Genomic DNA, 17,015 nt, shown 5'->3' with positions numbered 1-17,015 from the left:
GCTCCAGCTCTGGGACACTTTCAGTATTACACAGAAATACCCATTTTTCCACCTCACCTTCTTGGGGCTCGTGTAATGCCCAGCAGGGCTCATGCTGCAGCTCAGTGCTCCTGTCCTAACAAAGGGAATGTTGCAGCCATTCTCCTTTCTGGCTCATTCATGGGAATGGAACTCTCGAGCTAAGCCACGCTGCTGAGAGGTAGCTTTCAGCAGCAGTTGTGTTGAGTAGGCAGGACTGCAAGAACAAACAAACATTTGTGTTGCAGGAGAGAGAAAAGTTTGAACAACATTTTTCAGAAGAGGCAGTATGGAGTTTTGCCCCTGCTTGGCTGTCTTCCTACAAGGAAGCAGCTTCCTTGCAATCTGCTGTTCTGCTTATGCAGCTATATATGAAGAAATAGTTCAGGCTTAAACAGGAGGTAGAGCTTACAATTCCTCTACCTGCCCTCTGAAGAATCCTGACCCTTCAGCAGAGATAGCTAGGCTAAAAACTGGATTCCTCTCCTCTGGCTGCTATTTGCAGACAGCTGAAATGTCTGTTTGTAGCTAACAGCCCTGGGCAGTGACATGAGATAGGTGCTTAAATAATTTTCTTTCTTTCGTGTAAGCACATACCATTTTCTTTGCTTTACTTACCCAAATAGGAGCACTATTCACTAAGTGCTGCCTTGTTACCTGCAACAGCCAGCCAGGCACGTGACAGTGCAGAAGGTAACTTGCCTTTTTGTGGGAGCAGCAAGCTGGGGCTGACCTCGCACAGGTCACCTCATCACAGCTGTTCTGTGGGGCCATGTGCTGAACTGTTTCAACTGAAAAATAACTTCTTTTTCCCCAGCAAAATTAGTTTCCTCATACAATTCAGCACAAGGGACCTCCTCTAATGAACTTGTCTTACCTTTGATTCCAGAGCTTTTTTCTAGCCTCCACTCCCTACTCTCCTTCAAGCAAGCACAGGAGACACCAGCTATAGAGAGATAAGGGGAGAATTCGCACAGCAGTAAGGAAAACTGCTGCACTTCCAAGTCTCCTCTGGAAGAAAAAGGTACTCTTGGAAAGCAAGCTTACCTTGTAACAGCACACAAGTAACTTAAAATTGGTTAGTTTGCAACACTCAATGATTTTCATTAATCCGTAACTGCTAAAGTTAACTAATGCCTCCACTACACATTGCCCCTCTGCGTCCGCTTGAGAAAGCCTGGGTTCAGGTAACACTCCACCACAGGATTAGGGCTGGTGAAGCTCAGGGGCAGGCATGGGCTTGCCCACGCTGAGAGGGGCAGAGTGTGAGGAGGGCTCAGGAACCAAAGTGCCAAGTGAGAGTGCACAGCTCTTGTGGCACCATTCATTCAGCTCCAGGGAGCCTGTCCCCAAGCAAAACCAAGTGCTGCTTCCTCCACTTCAGCCCTCTGTAGGTGTTAGAAGCCAGCTATTGGCCAAGTTATGGCATGTATAGAGGCAAGGCCCTCTGAATTCAACCCAGCTTTCCTGGATGATGAACAAAGAAGTTCATCAGTACATGTGTACTAACACTGTTAGTATAAAATCTTCATTTCTTACTTATACTCTGCAATTTGTAGAGATTTAACACAGATTTAGTGTCAAAACACCTTAGTGTTTATTTTCATATCCTTTTTGAATCAGGTTAAGCTGTAAACAATTTCTTTTTCAATCAAATACTGCCAGCTAGAATTACTTCCATTCATGCATCGCTGAAAACAAAAAGGGTATTTTTCCTTAAGTATATTTTTCTTTTTTTAAACAATGTCACTTTATACAGAAACCAATAGCTAGATTCAATGCACCCTGATTAGTTATGTAAACAGATAACCCCCAAAAAAACTCGTCAACAGAACTAATAAGTTGGTTCCTTCATAGAATGGAAATTAACATCTCTCCTGACTTGAGGTTAACATGGTCAGGAGTATAGAGCGTGGCACATAAATCCATCTAGGAGGTGTATAAATTGCACTGTATTTCAATTAACAAAGTTATGCATAATGAAATGCACAGTTTAAATTCATGCTAGAAAGCATTTTTTCAATATGTGGCAGCCGACTGGCAACCATAACAGTTAGGTTCTGCACCATCATTTATGGCATTATAGATAACTATTACGTATAGCATACTTTAAAACCCTAAAGGATTTTGTTACTTGAAACATTCTCCAGGCAGTCATTTGGTTTGAAACATTGGGAGAAGGACTAAAGAGCTTGCCATCTTATACCGATTATGGTACCTCTGACTTTTATGAAGTAGATCAGATATGATGTGTATTTCACAGTAACAAGGTTGCTTTAATGCCTTTTCTCCAACAGTAGGATTGTGTTAGACGTTTCTGCCCTCAGATATCACCACTGTCCTGGTGGTTTTCCCTTTTCTGAAGTTTGAGTGAGTACATTGAGCACTTTTCCTGGTTTTTAACTATTCATCAGTCCTTTCAGTATATCTTCGGAGAGTTCCAGCAGAGGGAGTTCAGGGGACGGGATGTCCAGGGGGGGAAGGTTGGGTATTGGAATGTCCTTTGCCTTCCCAGCAGTTGTGGCAAACTTTTGCCAAGTTGCAGCTGAAGAAGCAGTTTCTGGCTGTTGCTGCAGACCCCACAACTCTGACTTCTCAACAAAGTCAGCATCTACATCCAACTCCTTGTCTACCGGAGATTTTTGAAGTCTCGCTTTTTCTGCTCTTAACTGCTTATTCTCTCTCCTTAATCTCTCATTTTCAGCTACAAGAAATTCTATGTGCCGCTTCAAATCTGCAATTTTGGTTGCTTGCTCTTCTATTACTGTTTTGTCGTCTTTTGGAGCTTTGCTCCCAATACATGCTTCCACCGGCTCCTTTTTTTTCTGAAGCAGAAATAAGAGTGTATCCGGGTCCCTGTCAAAGACACCCTGAATATCCTGTGGATGTTTCTCTGTGGAAGGACTGTATTTCTGAGTAACAGGAACCAGTACGTTTTGATCATCAGAGTCTTCAGCAGGTGGCTTATAAGAAGTCTGAAGGTGTGCAGCTATTTCCTTGTCAGCATTCTGCTGGGCTTTCAGCTTTTCCTCCCTCTTTGCCCTTTTCCACCTCTCCTGGATGAGCAGTAACTGTTTCATGTGACTATCCCTTTGTAATTCCAGTGACAGCTGAGCCTGAGTAAGAACAAGATTAAACAACTTAATTGGTGATCCCTAATCCCACCCAAACATTCACAACATAAAGTTACACACATGTAAATATTTACATAAACAGCATCACAGCATGCCCAAGGGAGGGGAGGAGCTTTTGTTATTTAGATATTAAATCCAACTAGAAGTGCTTGCTGCTTGTACTATGCAACAGATTCAGATATGCCCCCCAAATTTAGCTTAACTCCTGGAATTGTGAAGGAGTGAGTTAACGTATGGTCTTTTGTTTGCCTGGGTTTTGTTTTTAAGTCACTGACCAGGCTACACTACCTCTGAGTGAAGACCCTAGTTGTTTAACTGACCTATGACCAACACAGGAAAGGAGTCACTTGGCATGCACAGCCACGCTTTAGTTAAATAATAAAAAGTATGTGTATGCTTCTGTGATGGTATCTGTGTAGACATTAATAACAGCCAACACTAAGCAGAAAAATGCTCCAAGACCAGATACGGTCCCAAATGATTCAGCCATAGTTAATGAAAGGGGTGGCATGGTGGTTAATAACTCACAGGAACCACCTGGGTAAGACGCTTCCATTTTTCTAAAATAATGACCTTTTGGATGAAAGACAGGTGTCTGATCTTCAAGGGTCATTTGCTTTGGTAATACTGGCTAAACTCAAAGCCTGCTGCTAAGAAAGTGCTGAGCAGACTACACTGCTGAATTTACAGATAGATAGGTGCAGGGCTGTTGCTCTGGGGATCCCCCAGTCAGGATGAATAAAATGAAAATTACAGACTGTAGCTGAGATGCTCAGCTTTGTGCCTCAGCAGAACAGCCTAAGTACCTTACAGCAAATGTTAAATATGAAACTAGTTTTATCACCTTCTTGAAGATGCCTTGCAAACTAGGAACCATTGTTGGAGAACCCCTGGATGGGTTAGTAGTTCTCTCTCTCGTCCCTGTTCCAAGTAAACTTGGAAAAACTCTCAAGGAAGGCTAGCATCACTGCACTTCCAAAACTCCTGGTGCAGTTGACACAAGTTCAGGCAACTACGCAGAGGCTAATGCCCAAGAGGGGTATGATCAGTCATGGCACAATATGACACACAGGCATACAACAGAGCTATGGCCAATCTGGCATCTGCTGCATTTTGGTCTCACCTGCTCTGACTGGGTCAGCTTCATAGCATCTGTAAGGTATGCTGCAGAAGAGAAAATTGATACACACTTAGGAGAGGGTTACAAAACCTGAACGTTTCCATAAAAGCTAAGAAAAGGCTTCAGACCTTCAGTATTCTGAATCCCCACATAAAAGCAGCAGTCCAGAGGCAAAATATTTACCAAGTTACAGTGGCTGGAAACACCTGATGTTTTTCAAAAGTCTGAAAAAAATTACTGTAAGATCATGTAATAAGCACCACACCCTTCCCATGGCATCCTGTTAGCTCAGGTTGTTTCAATTTGTTTTTCAGGGGAGGACAGCAGCCATTTCCAAAAAGTCCCAGAACAACAACTTTCCCCTGAATGGAAGAAACACAACCAAGGACCAGACTTCAAACATACAACCATTTAAAGACAAAATGGGGTAAGTAAAATCCCCTCGTCCATGGCATGCCAGTATTATGAAGTCATGCTTTTTGACAAAGAGGTATATAGTCTGTAGTTCTCCCCTTCTTTCATCGACCTCCTCCAGAAAGTTGCTGGCTTTAAGTCAGAGCAGCACTTACCTTGCTAGTGCTGAAAATGATGAAGTATAAGGAATTCTTAACCAAATACAGAAGGATGTAAAATAATGGCACAGAATCATCAGATAAAGAAAGCAAGAAACATTCAATACATTTCTGGGTTTTGTCCTGGTATATGAAGTGAAGGAAACAAAGAAGAGAAGTCTGCATATTAGAAGTGCTATCCCTCATTGCTCTGATTATTCATAAATACTAAAGAAACTATCAGTTTCTCATTTTATGGGGTTTTCTAGTGTTTACGAATGCAAAGTAAGAACGCCTGGTATCTAGGTTACGATGTTCAGAACAGCCACTTATTTTGTCTCCACACAAGCCCTGCCACTGGAAATGTCCTACTTGTTGCACCAATTAAGACCTCCTCTTTCTTCTTCTGCCAAGTAGTAGCTGCACTGTCACACAGCTGACAGACTCCAACACAAATAATTAAGTATGACTATTAAATGGACAGGTAAATGCACAAAGTCTCACTTAGGAGAGGCTGTCAATCACAGTGTCAAGGCCTGCAATGCAATTTGCTGTTTTGTCCAAGTTCTGGGAAAGCTGAGCTCATCACCTGTTCTTAGCTGTCTTGATTCAGACATTAGGAAAGGGAAGTAAGTATTCTGCAAGCAAATATTTGTCTAAGTATTTCCTTTATCAACAGAGAAAGCAGGTGACTTCGGCTATGAAAGCAGTGAAGAAAATACGAAGTATAAAGTGAAGCTGGCTTACACCAGGTTCCCAACTGCGTGTTGGTTTCATCTTTGGTCAAGAACTGCCTTCACAGTGATCACCACACCAATCAAAACAACTTTGGAAACATGTGACTTCAGCTGCTCATATTAGAAAAAATGTTTCCAAAAGGCCTGCTTGATCTGGACTAAAAAACAAATTAACATTTTAAGAATAAAAATTTTGCAAGTAACTAGATCTTCTACTTACATGAAGCATGCAAATATAGAAACTGATTTTAAGATATGGAATGTAAGAAATTACTACTCACCAGCAGCTTTTTTGTGACACGAAATTGCTTCTTCATATTTCCCTGCTGCTAACAAACGGTCTGCTTTTCTGCTCTGCTGGTGAGCCTTAAAATAAAAAGAACATTACACCAACGAGGGTTAACTGACAAATAGTTATACCTGTTTTAAAAAATAATCAGTATATCTAAGAAACCTGTACTGATTCCATTTCTTAGGCTTTTAGGCTCAGATCTCCCACTCCCTTCCAAGCTTTATAATTTGATTTCTTCTTTAATACTACCTTATGAGAATCTGTACTGCACAGGCAAGAACTGAAGTTTGTTAATGCAGCAAAGATGGTGTGTACACAACCATATCCTTTTGAAGCTGTTCCTCAGAAAGCACATCTTCTTCTTTGTAGGCAGGCATTTACTGTAGTCATGTAAAAAGACCAGTAGGCCATAAGAAGTTATGAGAAGCTGTAAGTATTTAGAAGCAATTTATCTGTCAGAATGCAATATATTTGATTTATGTTATAGCTTACAGCTGGGTTTGACATTTTCTGCTGCCCCCTGCCCAGAGGCCCAAGAGGCTTTACCTCTTGGGTGAAGAAATTGCAAAAGATCTTTGGTTTTTTGTTTGCAGCTTACACCAATTAACGGAAGCAGCACAGCTATAGTTAAAGATATCAAAGTCATGCTGTTGTCATACAACAGTTAAGTCTATACTAGTATTTGTAAGCCACTAATGTAAACCACTATGAAGACTAAGGATGTTGCTGAAAGCAAACAATTGATGCAAGTATTTGCATATGCGCAGTGAGAAACAGCATTGCATAACCTGCACTGCAACATTCATGAAAGCGAGTGTTTTTGTCATTACTAAAAGACATGAATTTTATGGTACTTCCTCCAAGACAACCTGTGTAATACAAAAGGGTACAATCACTAATTGGCAAGACTGCCAGTAACAGAGAGTATTCATGAGTGCTTTACTACATATTCACTTTGAAGTAAACAGACATCAGGTACCAGGCACTGACTCTGTGAAACAACACAAGACACTTCTGAATCTGAAGAAAGTCTTTGCCTGTTTCTTTAAAATTACTGTTTCCCAAGAAAGCCTTTACCAAATCCACACTGATGGAACCTGTACGGGAAACAAGAGCTGAAAGCCTGAAATTTGCCTCTCTAATTCTGTCTCTGACCCATACAAATTCTCCGTTCCCTCCCTTCACCCTAATAAAGGCATAAAACATATCAGACTTTAGATGTTTGGTGAATATAAGTCACCGATTCACATTAAGCATGTTTCAGGATCAACATAAAAATAAGCCCATTTGTCCATATCCAAACATTCTAGAACAGCTGTTCTTAAGCGATCTCTAACAGTTATATCACTGCATTTAGACCCTTGGCTTTTCTAAAACTGATTTCATATGCTAATACGAAGTGTTATTGAAAAAACCCACAACTCCTTGGTTCTTCACAACAAATATTCTGGTTATATTCTTCTTCCTTACCTTCATTTAATCCTCAGAGCACTGTCAGCATTCCCTGCTGGTTCTGCTCTGAGTCTTAATAACCTCAGAAGAGGAAGTGTTTTTCTATTGGAAAACCATCTATTTTATGGCCTTTTGCTATGGACTCCTACAATTGACATATGCCAGAAAGATAAACTTCTTTCCCACAGGAATGAACTAACAGTATCAACTCATATAGAGCCATCTCCCTGGTTATTCCTGGCAGCTCATCCAGTTACAAATTAGCTATGTCACAGACATAAAAACACCTGAGCTAGCTCCTTGCAAAACAATTTTTCAATAAATTAGTATTGATACAGCTACTTCTGCAAACTGCATGGGCAGGTCTAGAAAAACAGGAGAGGAGGAAACAGGGTAGCTAGAAACAGAAGAGCTAAGAAAGCAAGTCAACAAGCCAGTGGCCTGGTTCCATTTATTAACTTCTGCATAGAAGAATTTGAGTATGATTGTTTTCAAAGGTTATTTTCATATTCTGTAAACTCCTGAAGCATGATCTTACTCAAATCACTTAAGCACATGCAGAACATTTGAGGACAGTCAGTTGTTGATTGAGCAATTAAATTATTTCCATTCTCAGTTAACTCCCAGTGAAGATGAAGGGAGTCTGAAGAAGTTGGGCTTAGACTGTGAATAAAATTAGGAAAACAACAGTCCAGAGATGCTAGCAAAACAAAAAGCTAGGATCCTCTGTTTACAGGGTCAAAATGCCTTTCTTGCTGTTACATCAAAATATACAGATGTCAGGCCATCTTACTCTGATCCGGAACGACGGACTTCCCCAGTGGAAACAACAGGAACCGCAGCTGAGAAAAATGAGTTTCAGCACAGCCCGTGAGAGAAAGCAGCTTGTGAGTGAGAAAGGTGTTTTGCACTCGGTCATGAGGGAGGAATTCCTCATTTTGTATGTTTTCCTGCTAGCTTGACAAGGAAATATTTGCTCATTTATTCTACCCTGCGAGTGTTTGTTCCAATTAGTTAATTATGGAGAGACCAAGGAATTTCTGCAATTTTCATGGTAGATTATTCATCACCAGCATTTTGAAGAAATTAGTGGTACTGTTTCCTAGCAAGTGATGAAGCTGCAACAGAAGTACCTGGGTGCTTAACAGCCATATATCATGGATAAGCTTCTACATCTTGTCTAGTCTGCTGGTTTACTCTTAGTGCTCAGTTACACTTAGCAACACAGCATCCAACCATTGTTAGTAAATCTATTTTGAACTCAGAGTGGCCTGCATCCCGTTATAAAATTGGCAATGGAAGAATTGGTCCTATATCATAAAGTGAAGAAAAAGACTGTCAAGTTTATCCCTGGTCTGATGTCATGGACATGGAAGGTGTTTACACCAACAGTTCTGGAGCTGCTATGCTAGTTCCCAATAGACTCAAGCAGGGCTGCTTTGACTTTGGCCCTGCTGCTGTGATGATGACAGAAACAGCTGTTGCCTAACTGCAGTGGGTTTATATATCTGATTTCTCTTTCCTCTTCCGGTTGCAGTGCTGGAAATAAATGTGGGATGTGGTGTAAGAATAATTATAATTTATTAACAAGTTATGGAATTGAAGGGGGGAAGCAGGTCAACAACTACTTCCAGATGTCCCTCCCAATCCGGATGAGCAGGAATTCCCAGTAGGCAAATGGACAGGTATAACAATTTGACTCTAGTAAGAGGAAGCAGATGTGAGTGAGGCATGACCAAGCTAAAAAGCTTCCTCACCTTGCTCCAGTGTATTTGGTTCATAAGGAATTTGTGCATGCCTTATTTGAACCACTCTGGATCAACTACAGAAAGCGGGTAAGCTAGACAGCTTTCCTCAAACTTTCCAACTGTAGCTGAGATGTTAACAGATGACACCTGCATCTTTAAGTTTGTACCTGCATTCCAGATAAATGCTCCTATTTGATTTTTCCACCTAACTAGTCCAAATCATTGCCTGTGTAATCTCTGAGCAACAGAGTAAAAAAAAAAAAAAATCAAGCCATCCTCTAAACAGCAATGCAGGTCTCCTCTTTGCCTGAAGCTTTCTTTAGCAGCCCAAAAATTAACACTCAACTTCTTTTTTTTCCAACATAAACTAGACAACGATATGACTGCAAGCCATGAGAAATGAAGCTGTAAGGCCCACTTACCAGATCTCTTACCACTCCCTCAAACTCAAAAACAAAAATGCTAGGTTTTTTCTAGAGACAGTGTGCCATTACAACTTAAAGCATTACAACCATATGATCCTATCTTAGGTTGGGGGACTAAAAAAAAGAAAGCAGCTGCTGCTTTTCCCGTATGATCCCAGTTGATGGCTAGCTATTACAGAAAAGAGAGCAACAGGAAAAAACACGCTCAATCCTACAATATTTTTAAAAGGTAAATGTAGTGCTACTCATTTTCAAATAGGGTACACCTAATACCCTTTTTTAAGAGCAGTAATTTGCAACAGTCCTCCTGTAGCTGAGCCAGACAGTCTTGTGTTTGTTCTGTTTTAGTTTCTTCCCCAAATGAGAACAGCTCTTCAGTGGACAAAGCCTTGCAAAGATGTTAAGCTTACAGCCTTTCTGTTCGTTGCAAGAGACTCTCTAGGAAATGATATATTTTAATATGATTATGAAGCACAGATTACAATGCCTTACTTACTAAAAAAGTTACAAATGAAGGCAGGAAAATCCAGCTGCTACATGATGGGGCCTGAGGAAAACTAACAGGGAAGTTCTGCCTACTAGAACAGTTTGTAAATGTTTTAAATGAAACTACTGTTTGCTGCTAACATCATCTATTTTATGCTATGAACTGTGTATACCAGTTATCCTCTTCAGAAAGGATCAATACCTATGCTCTGCTACTGCTGAAAGCAAAGATGAAGGTGTTTTTTTGAATGATGAGGGATCTATCTGGGGATTTATTTCCTTAAAGACACAGGGCTGTTTTCCTAAGAACGCATTTTCAAGAAAGGAAGAGTCAGAAAGTGCACAATGCATTGGTTCCATATTGTAAAAAAGAGTTCTAAGTATATTCCTCATGGATGTTTACAGCAGCAGGCCACAAAGGGTAGGATGAGGTGGTGGACCATTGTTCCCTCCACCCCACAACCACTCTGTCACTGCTACACCTACAGAAAACTCTTCCAAGCCCATTCTTAGCAGGAAATAGTGAACTTAGAAAGGTTTGCATGCGTATGTCTACATATGTATTGAAAAATTGGATTAGGAGACAATACAACTGATAAACTTGGCCGTAATTTTTTAAATAACTAACTAAATAAAAAAAGAGCAATAATGATGAATAAAACTCTGGGTGACTATGCAAAACAGTGTCTTTACAGGCAGTTACAGTAAAAGCATAAATAATACAGAGTTGTACTGTAACTTATGCTAAATAATGGGAATATATTTGCCACTAAGCCTAAAGAAATGGTAATGTATAGTTTTATCAACAGAAGCAAGCCTCCTTAAAAATACTCTTTGTATTCTGTAGAGAAAGATAGAGCTGACTGAAAAAGAAACAAAAAAATGGCAGAACCTGTTGTGGCTGCTCAACCAAGACCACTAGCCACATGTTAGCTCAATTTTTTGTCTTTGAAAGCCTGACAGAATAATGACTCAACTGTAAATTACAGGTTAGTGTGACTATAAAGCAAAACAAGTATGTGAAATTCTCATGAGAATGTATTCTCAATATTAACAGATTCCTCACTCACTTTGTATTGAAGTGTAGAGATGCTGAAGTTCAACTCTCTTGTAAGCAATAGTAACAGAATTTAAATATATGGCCAGACAAGCAAACAGTTGTTTCACCAGCCAATATTAATTCACTGAATAGCTTTGACTATGCATGTGTTCCTAACCTATTCCAAATTTCAGACAAAATGGTTAGTCTGAGTTCCTTACCATGCAAATGCAATTAAGAGATCTGATATGAAACCAACTTGCATTCACCCTGCTCAGGTTAGGTGGAGTCTTCAAAACCCCATAAAGGCATAGCTGCAGCTCTTTCCCTGATCACCTGCAACTTCTTTAAGGTATGGTATCCTTTTACCTATTGCATAGTCAAATCAACCTCATTCTCTTCCTTTTCATCCACTTAGTATGATAAAAACACTAAATGCTTCAACTTGCTTGCCAGAGCCATTTTGTATACCTACAGTTCTCAGCTGCTTTGGTAATGCTTTTCTTGTCCCCACATATAGTGCTTTAGCTGGTACTACACAAGTCTTGCTAAATGGAGGTTATAAGCTAAATGAGAACAGTTTCACTGCCCTGATAGTAAACAAAAACAATCTGGGCTCCTATATGTAGCCCTAAATCACATGGCTTAAGCTCTTCCAGCAACTGAGCTACACCTCAGTAGGGACAATTGAATCATCACATCAAATAGTCCAGTAAACAAACTATTCTAGGAGCGATAATTGCAAACAAGTGGGGCAGAAAGGCTTCAGCCAAGGCTTCAGTTGGGTCTTTAAATTGTTAGGCACGCTTACTCAGAGCTGAACTGCGTGGTTTGACAATATGCACGTGATGCCAGTGTGACGCAGCAGAAAGGCACTGCTGGTAGGTACCCAAACAGCACAGATAACAGTGAGGAAATAATGCTTCTGTTAACCACCCAAAGCTTAGCTAATTATGTTATTGACTGGGAGCTATTGCAAGCTGTTATATGTGCAACATGGAACAGTTTTGTGTTGTGCTTCGGCAGTAGTTATATGACTGAATACAACATTGTAAAGCTTTTCCAAAGAGGCTATAACTGATCTGGCTGCTCAGCTGACTATTTGATGCATCACCTCAGCACCTCCGGTCACTTCACTCAGCAGGCATGCTGCTGCCTCCGTGGGTTCACAGCTTACATTTCCCTTAGCTGAAATGAATGGCCCCATATAGCTCATGTTGATGTTGTTACTGGGAAAAAAAAGACAAGGCTTCCACTCCTGTGGTAAAAACAGACTTTGTGTTAGGCATTTCTATATAATCATACTTCCACTTTCACTACCTGCAATTTTGTTTTTTCTAGTTTGAGTTCAGAATCGAGTGCATCTGCCTCTCTTTTTTTCCATTTTATTTTGGAAGAGCAAGTAGAGCAGCTTTCAGGTTAAGATTTAAAAAAAAAAAAAAAAAAAAAATCAAAGAAAACAAACTGGATTCAGTGGATGTTTCTGTAGATTAACATAATATTCCTGTTTTTTGAATGAACATAACAGAGGTGCAGGCTGTCATTAAGTCTCAAACACACTGGCCCATGTATTAAATCCTTCAGTGTCCAGCAAGCTTACATAGATTCTATTTTCTCTTCCTACTCTCCCATATTGCAGATTTATTCTGCTTGGTTTTTTTATCCTCATGTGGATGTACTATTCACCTAACTTTTAAACTTTTTCATAAAGTAGACCATTGATTGGCTTCCACTGGAACAGTTGCTACCAATGTCTCACAGCATTAATTTTAAAAGCTTCCACTATATGAGATTCTTGCAATATACATTTTGATGTGTTATTCTCACTCCAGCCACTGAGCCGTGCTTTCTGTTTTTCAACAAAACAGCTCTTCAAGCTGTTTCCCTTACAGTTTAAGAAGCTTGTAGGCAATAGATATTCACCAGATTCTGGATTGCATTTTATTATAAACCATACAAAGTGCTATTACCTTATAGTAAGAATACAACATAGAGGCAGTATAGCTCCTTAGCAAATACTCTGTAGGAAGATACTGAGGTATTAAAGCAGAGTCTGCGGAGTTACAAAGTCCTGCATGTCAGACTCTGTTCAACAAGCAAGTTTCCTTTCTAGACTCTTGCGACTGACACCATTTGCCTCCTATTTTCACTGTGTTACTTCCAAAATTCTGATGGTCAGCAGTGTGCTGTTGTGCTTCTTAACTGATACCTTTTGCTCCTGTACCTAAGACTTACGAAATTTACCTCCATGTTTTTGCAGTATAAATTTTAATCTGTTAAAATGTTGAGATATTATAGTTTATGGCACTGGACTGTGCGAAACAATTGTTTGGCTGGACTAAATATCCACTACATGGTTGCTGCAGGTGCAGGGACTGCACTTAGTCCATACCTGGTTTAAGTTCCACAGCACAACCTAAATATTTTTATTTGTAAGGTTGAAGAACTGGTTTCCTTATTAGTAAAAGCACAAGGATCAGGGCTTTAAACCATTCTTTCAGGATTAGATGATGTTTCTCATCTGCAAAGCATATAGTACCCTAAAGGGGGAGAGGGAAAGAAGGAAAAGGGCAAAGGTAAGAGACAAAATAAATGCTCAAGTATCAGAGCTGCCACAAAACACTTCCCCATGGCTCTAATAACTCAGCCCATGGCAACAGATTTGGGAAAAGTTGTTTCAATTTATTCCTAAATGAAGTATCACTGGATGCAATGAATACCTCGAGGAGAGTTCAGCAGAAAAATCAAATCAGCATTTAGTATTGTAGCATAAGCCCTAGAAAGGTTAAAAGAAGGAAAGATGGGTTTAGACTCAGCATGATTATAATAGCTAAAAAAAAAAACCAAACAAAAAACAAACAAAAAAAAAACCACCAAAAAACAACAACAACAACAACAAAAAAAAAACACAAAACAAAAAAACCCCTTAAGCCCAAATTCTAAAAAGATAGGTCTGTTCTCATTGAAGTCACTAGACCTGAAGCTCAGTAATTTCAACTTCCAGTAAAAAAACCCCACTGTAGTGATAGATTATTATTATTTTTAAAGAGATCTGGAAAGCAAATCAGTATTTGTTTAGTGCTATCTACAGAAGTAGATCAGTGGATTAGGGAAACCAAAATGTAACTAAGCTTAAGAAAAAAAAAATCATACATAGTTTAAGGCACTAATTAAGACCCAGATGCAGAAAGATAAAATATTATTTTGCTAGAAACATTATCTTTCAGAAGGTAGAAAAAGAATGTAATTGAAATAACAGAATACAACAAGGTACAGCATGCCACCTGTAATTAGGAAGGCTAAGCAAATAGTTAAATGTATAAGCAACAACTGAACCTGAAAGCCACCAGTACAAGTCATTAAGTGCAGTTGGTGTGATACATGTTGACAGAGAAATGGAGACATCAGGATACTGCAAAACTGCTAAAGATTTTTTTTTTTTTTTTTGGTCAGATCAGCTTCCAGAAATTCAGGACAGTATTCATGCTTTCCAGCAACTAAGACTCATCAGAATAATGGTTTGGCATTTTTGGAAAAAAGTTGTGCTCTTTCAATCCACAAGAACTACACTTAGGTCAAGAGAAGAGATTTACAGGACAAGTACATGAAATACATGACACTGGATAGTATCAAAAACTTATATGAACATTCTTATATTGGAGGTTGGCACCTTCCCTGAATGCTGCTGCAAATCTGAAACTCAGCTGCAGAGAGAGGCTGTGAATAGGAGAGTTTTGCAAAACTCTAGTTACTTTTGTTCATGTCCTTGTAAAAACGTAGGCATGTTCTAGCCACAGTACTGTACCCATTCAAGCTCTCATTCATGAAGAGTTTTCATGGTGCTTGACACAACCTGAAAAAATAGGTAATTTTTCTACATAAGATGATTCACTACTGTGTTGTGCAGCAGTTTCAAGGAAAGTTTTTGTATTTCAGGATACTCCTTAAAAGGCAGTAGGAACATATGCACAGGCAACTCCATAATTTTCTGTACCAAAGTATATAAAGCAACCTTTTTCCTGTATCATCCGTTATGCAGAAGTGTTTTGATCTTATTGTAAGCCTGGTGCTAGACAGGTATAGTAACTGCACACTCCTATCATGGGCAGAGGATCATCAACCAGGCTCTAGTCATATTCTTTGTCACTCCTATACTCCTTAGCAAGGGGTCTCAGGAGGAAACACTACTAACTGGTGATAACTACACTGCCACCAAGTTGCTACTTTCAGCCATTGGCTAGTGAATATTCAGTTACCACCTTCTCCTTAGAAGCTCATGCACTAGATCTACTTTTAAAAAGGTTTTTACTATACAGACATACCCAGAGTAGTTCTGCACCATCAGTTCAGATCCAAACAGACAATCTTCCTGCTACATTTTCAGGCCTAATTTCATGGGTGTTCTGCAATGCCAAATTTACAAGCCTTTCTGAAACTGAAGAGTACAATCCAGGAATACCTGACTCCAGGAATACCTGGAGCAAGTAAGAGTTTATCAGGGCTGGAGCAAACAAGCTTTGATTAAAAACTAAACTCACTCAAGCCTCCGAGGTTCATATGACAATGTCTAAACAATTTCTGGATCAAACTAATTCCTGGAAGCATGGCAGCTGTATTCCTAGTATGCTGCTCCTGGCTAATTGGACTGCTGGACCAAAGCTAGTTTTCTAAGGGAATGCTCTGTGTGTCACCATGTCTGAAGCATAGTCAAGATACAGCTTCGATAAAACCCCCAAGCCAGCAGAGAATTAACTGTTCTTGACCCTAGATCTTGTTTATGTGACAGAAACCTACTGATTTAGACTGCTTTAAAATCTGTGAAGATGCATTTTTCAGATATCTGTGTTTCAGCTGAAGTTCCTTAGAGATTCGGTTTAAGCAGAGTAATTGCAGCTTTAAGATTTTAAAGCATTTCACCTTCTGAAATTAAGAGGCACCTAGTCAGTAGCAGGCCCTGGAGGTCTCTAAAATTTTTTAAGCTCACATAGATACGGCCTGTGTCACCTACATATTTCCTTCCAGAACTGCCCTTGCCCTTGTGCTTACAACTTGGCCCAGACTTAACACATACACTCCCCACTCCCCCTCCGATCCAAACATGCCGCTACATGCACCCTGCGCTGCCTCCTCTCCCGCGGTGCCCATGCTCTCCCGGGCACGGAGCCGCCAGGCCCCAGCCGCGGGCCCCACAGGAGTACCCGTTCAGCGCTCCGTGGCCTGGCCGTCGCTTCCCCCCGCCTCTCAGCCACCGGACCGGGCTGTGGCGAGCCCAGCACTCCGCAGACCCCCGAGGCCGGCTCAAGTCCGGGACAGCCGCTCGGCCGCGCTCGCCTCCAGGCAGGCCAGGGCCCGGTGCCGCCGTGGCAGGGCCTGGCACAAGCCTTGAACAGGTGCTGCGGGGAGTGGAGGGGGGCAGGGAGGGCTCTATTTACTGCTCAAGTCGCGCTTCTCCCTCCGGTTACCCACCGGTGGGAGGGCAGGGGTGTAAACCTCTGCCCGCCGCGGGCGTTCGCTGCCGCCGCGGGCCGGGACCGGCTGACAGGTCGCCCCCCCTGCCCCCGCGCTCACCAGGTTGAGGGGCCCCTCCATTACTTCCATGGACGGCGGGGGCTGCGGGCACATGGGCGCGGAGGCGGCCTCCTCGCCGCTCCCGGTGCCGCCGGCCCCCACCGCCCGGTCCGGCTACTGTCGCCGCCGCTCCCGCGTCCCCGCCCCGGCGGGTTGTAAACACGGCAGCCGCTTCCGCCCGGCCCGCACCGGGCGGAGACTCGCGAGAGCCTCCAGGTCGCGCGAGACCTGGGCAGCGTTGCCAGGGCAACGGGCGCCGCTCCTCGCCCCGCCCCTCCAACGGCCGGCCGTCGGCAGGAGGGTGCGCGGCGGCGGCGGCGGTGGTGGTGCCGGTTCCCCGCTGAGGGAAGGCGGTGGCGGGGTGAGGTGTGAGGCACCGAGTGAGCGGCCTCCTAAAGGCGGAGAGGAAGCGCTCGCAGCCCGGCACGGCCGCAGCCCGGACCAG

The 17,015-nt window shown here is 41.7% G+C and overlaps 1 protein-coding gene across 3 annotated transcripts; it reads right to left on the bottom strand.

The window, feature by feature from the left end:
- Nucleotides 1–1,591: 1,591 nt before the first annotated feature.
- NRBF2 (nuclear receptor binding factor 2) lies at nucleotides 1,592–16,767 on the bottom strand. 3 transcript variants are annotated; one of them, XM_030488737.1, is made up of 4 exons: nucleotides 16,571–16,767; nucleotides 5,842–5,926; nucleotides 4,276–4,316; nucleotides 1,592–3,134 (listed from the first exon to the last, which is right to left on the bottom strand). In XM_030488737.1, exons 1-4 carry the CDS (start codon nucleotides 16,622–16,624, stop codon nucleotides 2,418–2,420), a joined length of 897 nt encoding a protein of 298 aa, XP_030344597.1. In that variant the 5' UTR covers nucleotides 16,625–16,767; the 3' UTR covers nucleotides 1,592–2,417. The 3 variants fall into 3 exon arrangements, with proteins under 3 accessions (XP_030344597.1, XP_030344599.1, XP_030344598.1); XM_030488739.1 differs by lacking the exon at nucleotides 16,571–16,767 and adding an exon at nucleotides 7,272–7,412; XM_030488738.1 differs by lacking the exon at nucleotides 4,276–4,316 and having other exon boundaries at nucleotides 16,571–16,758.
- Between the last annotated feature and the right edge of the window lie 248 nt (nucleotides 16,768–17,015).

This window comes from Strigops habroptila, chromosome 5 (genome assembly GCF_004027225.2).
Source record: "Strigops habroptila isolate Jane chromosome 5, bStrHab1.2.pri, whole genome shotgun sequence".
Classification (NCBI taxonomy): domain Eukaryota; kingdom Metazoa; phylum Chordata; class Aves; order Psittaciformes; family Psittacidae; genus Strigops; species Strigops habroptila.
The sequence above is the reverse complement of the archived record's forward strand: the minus strand, read 5'-3'. Positions and strand labels throughout refer to the sequence as shown.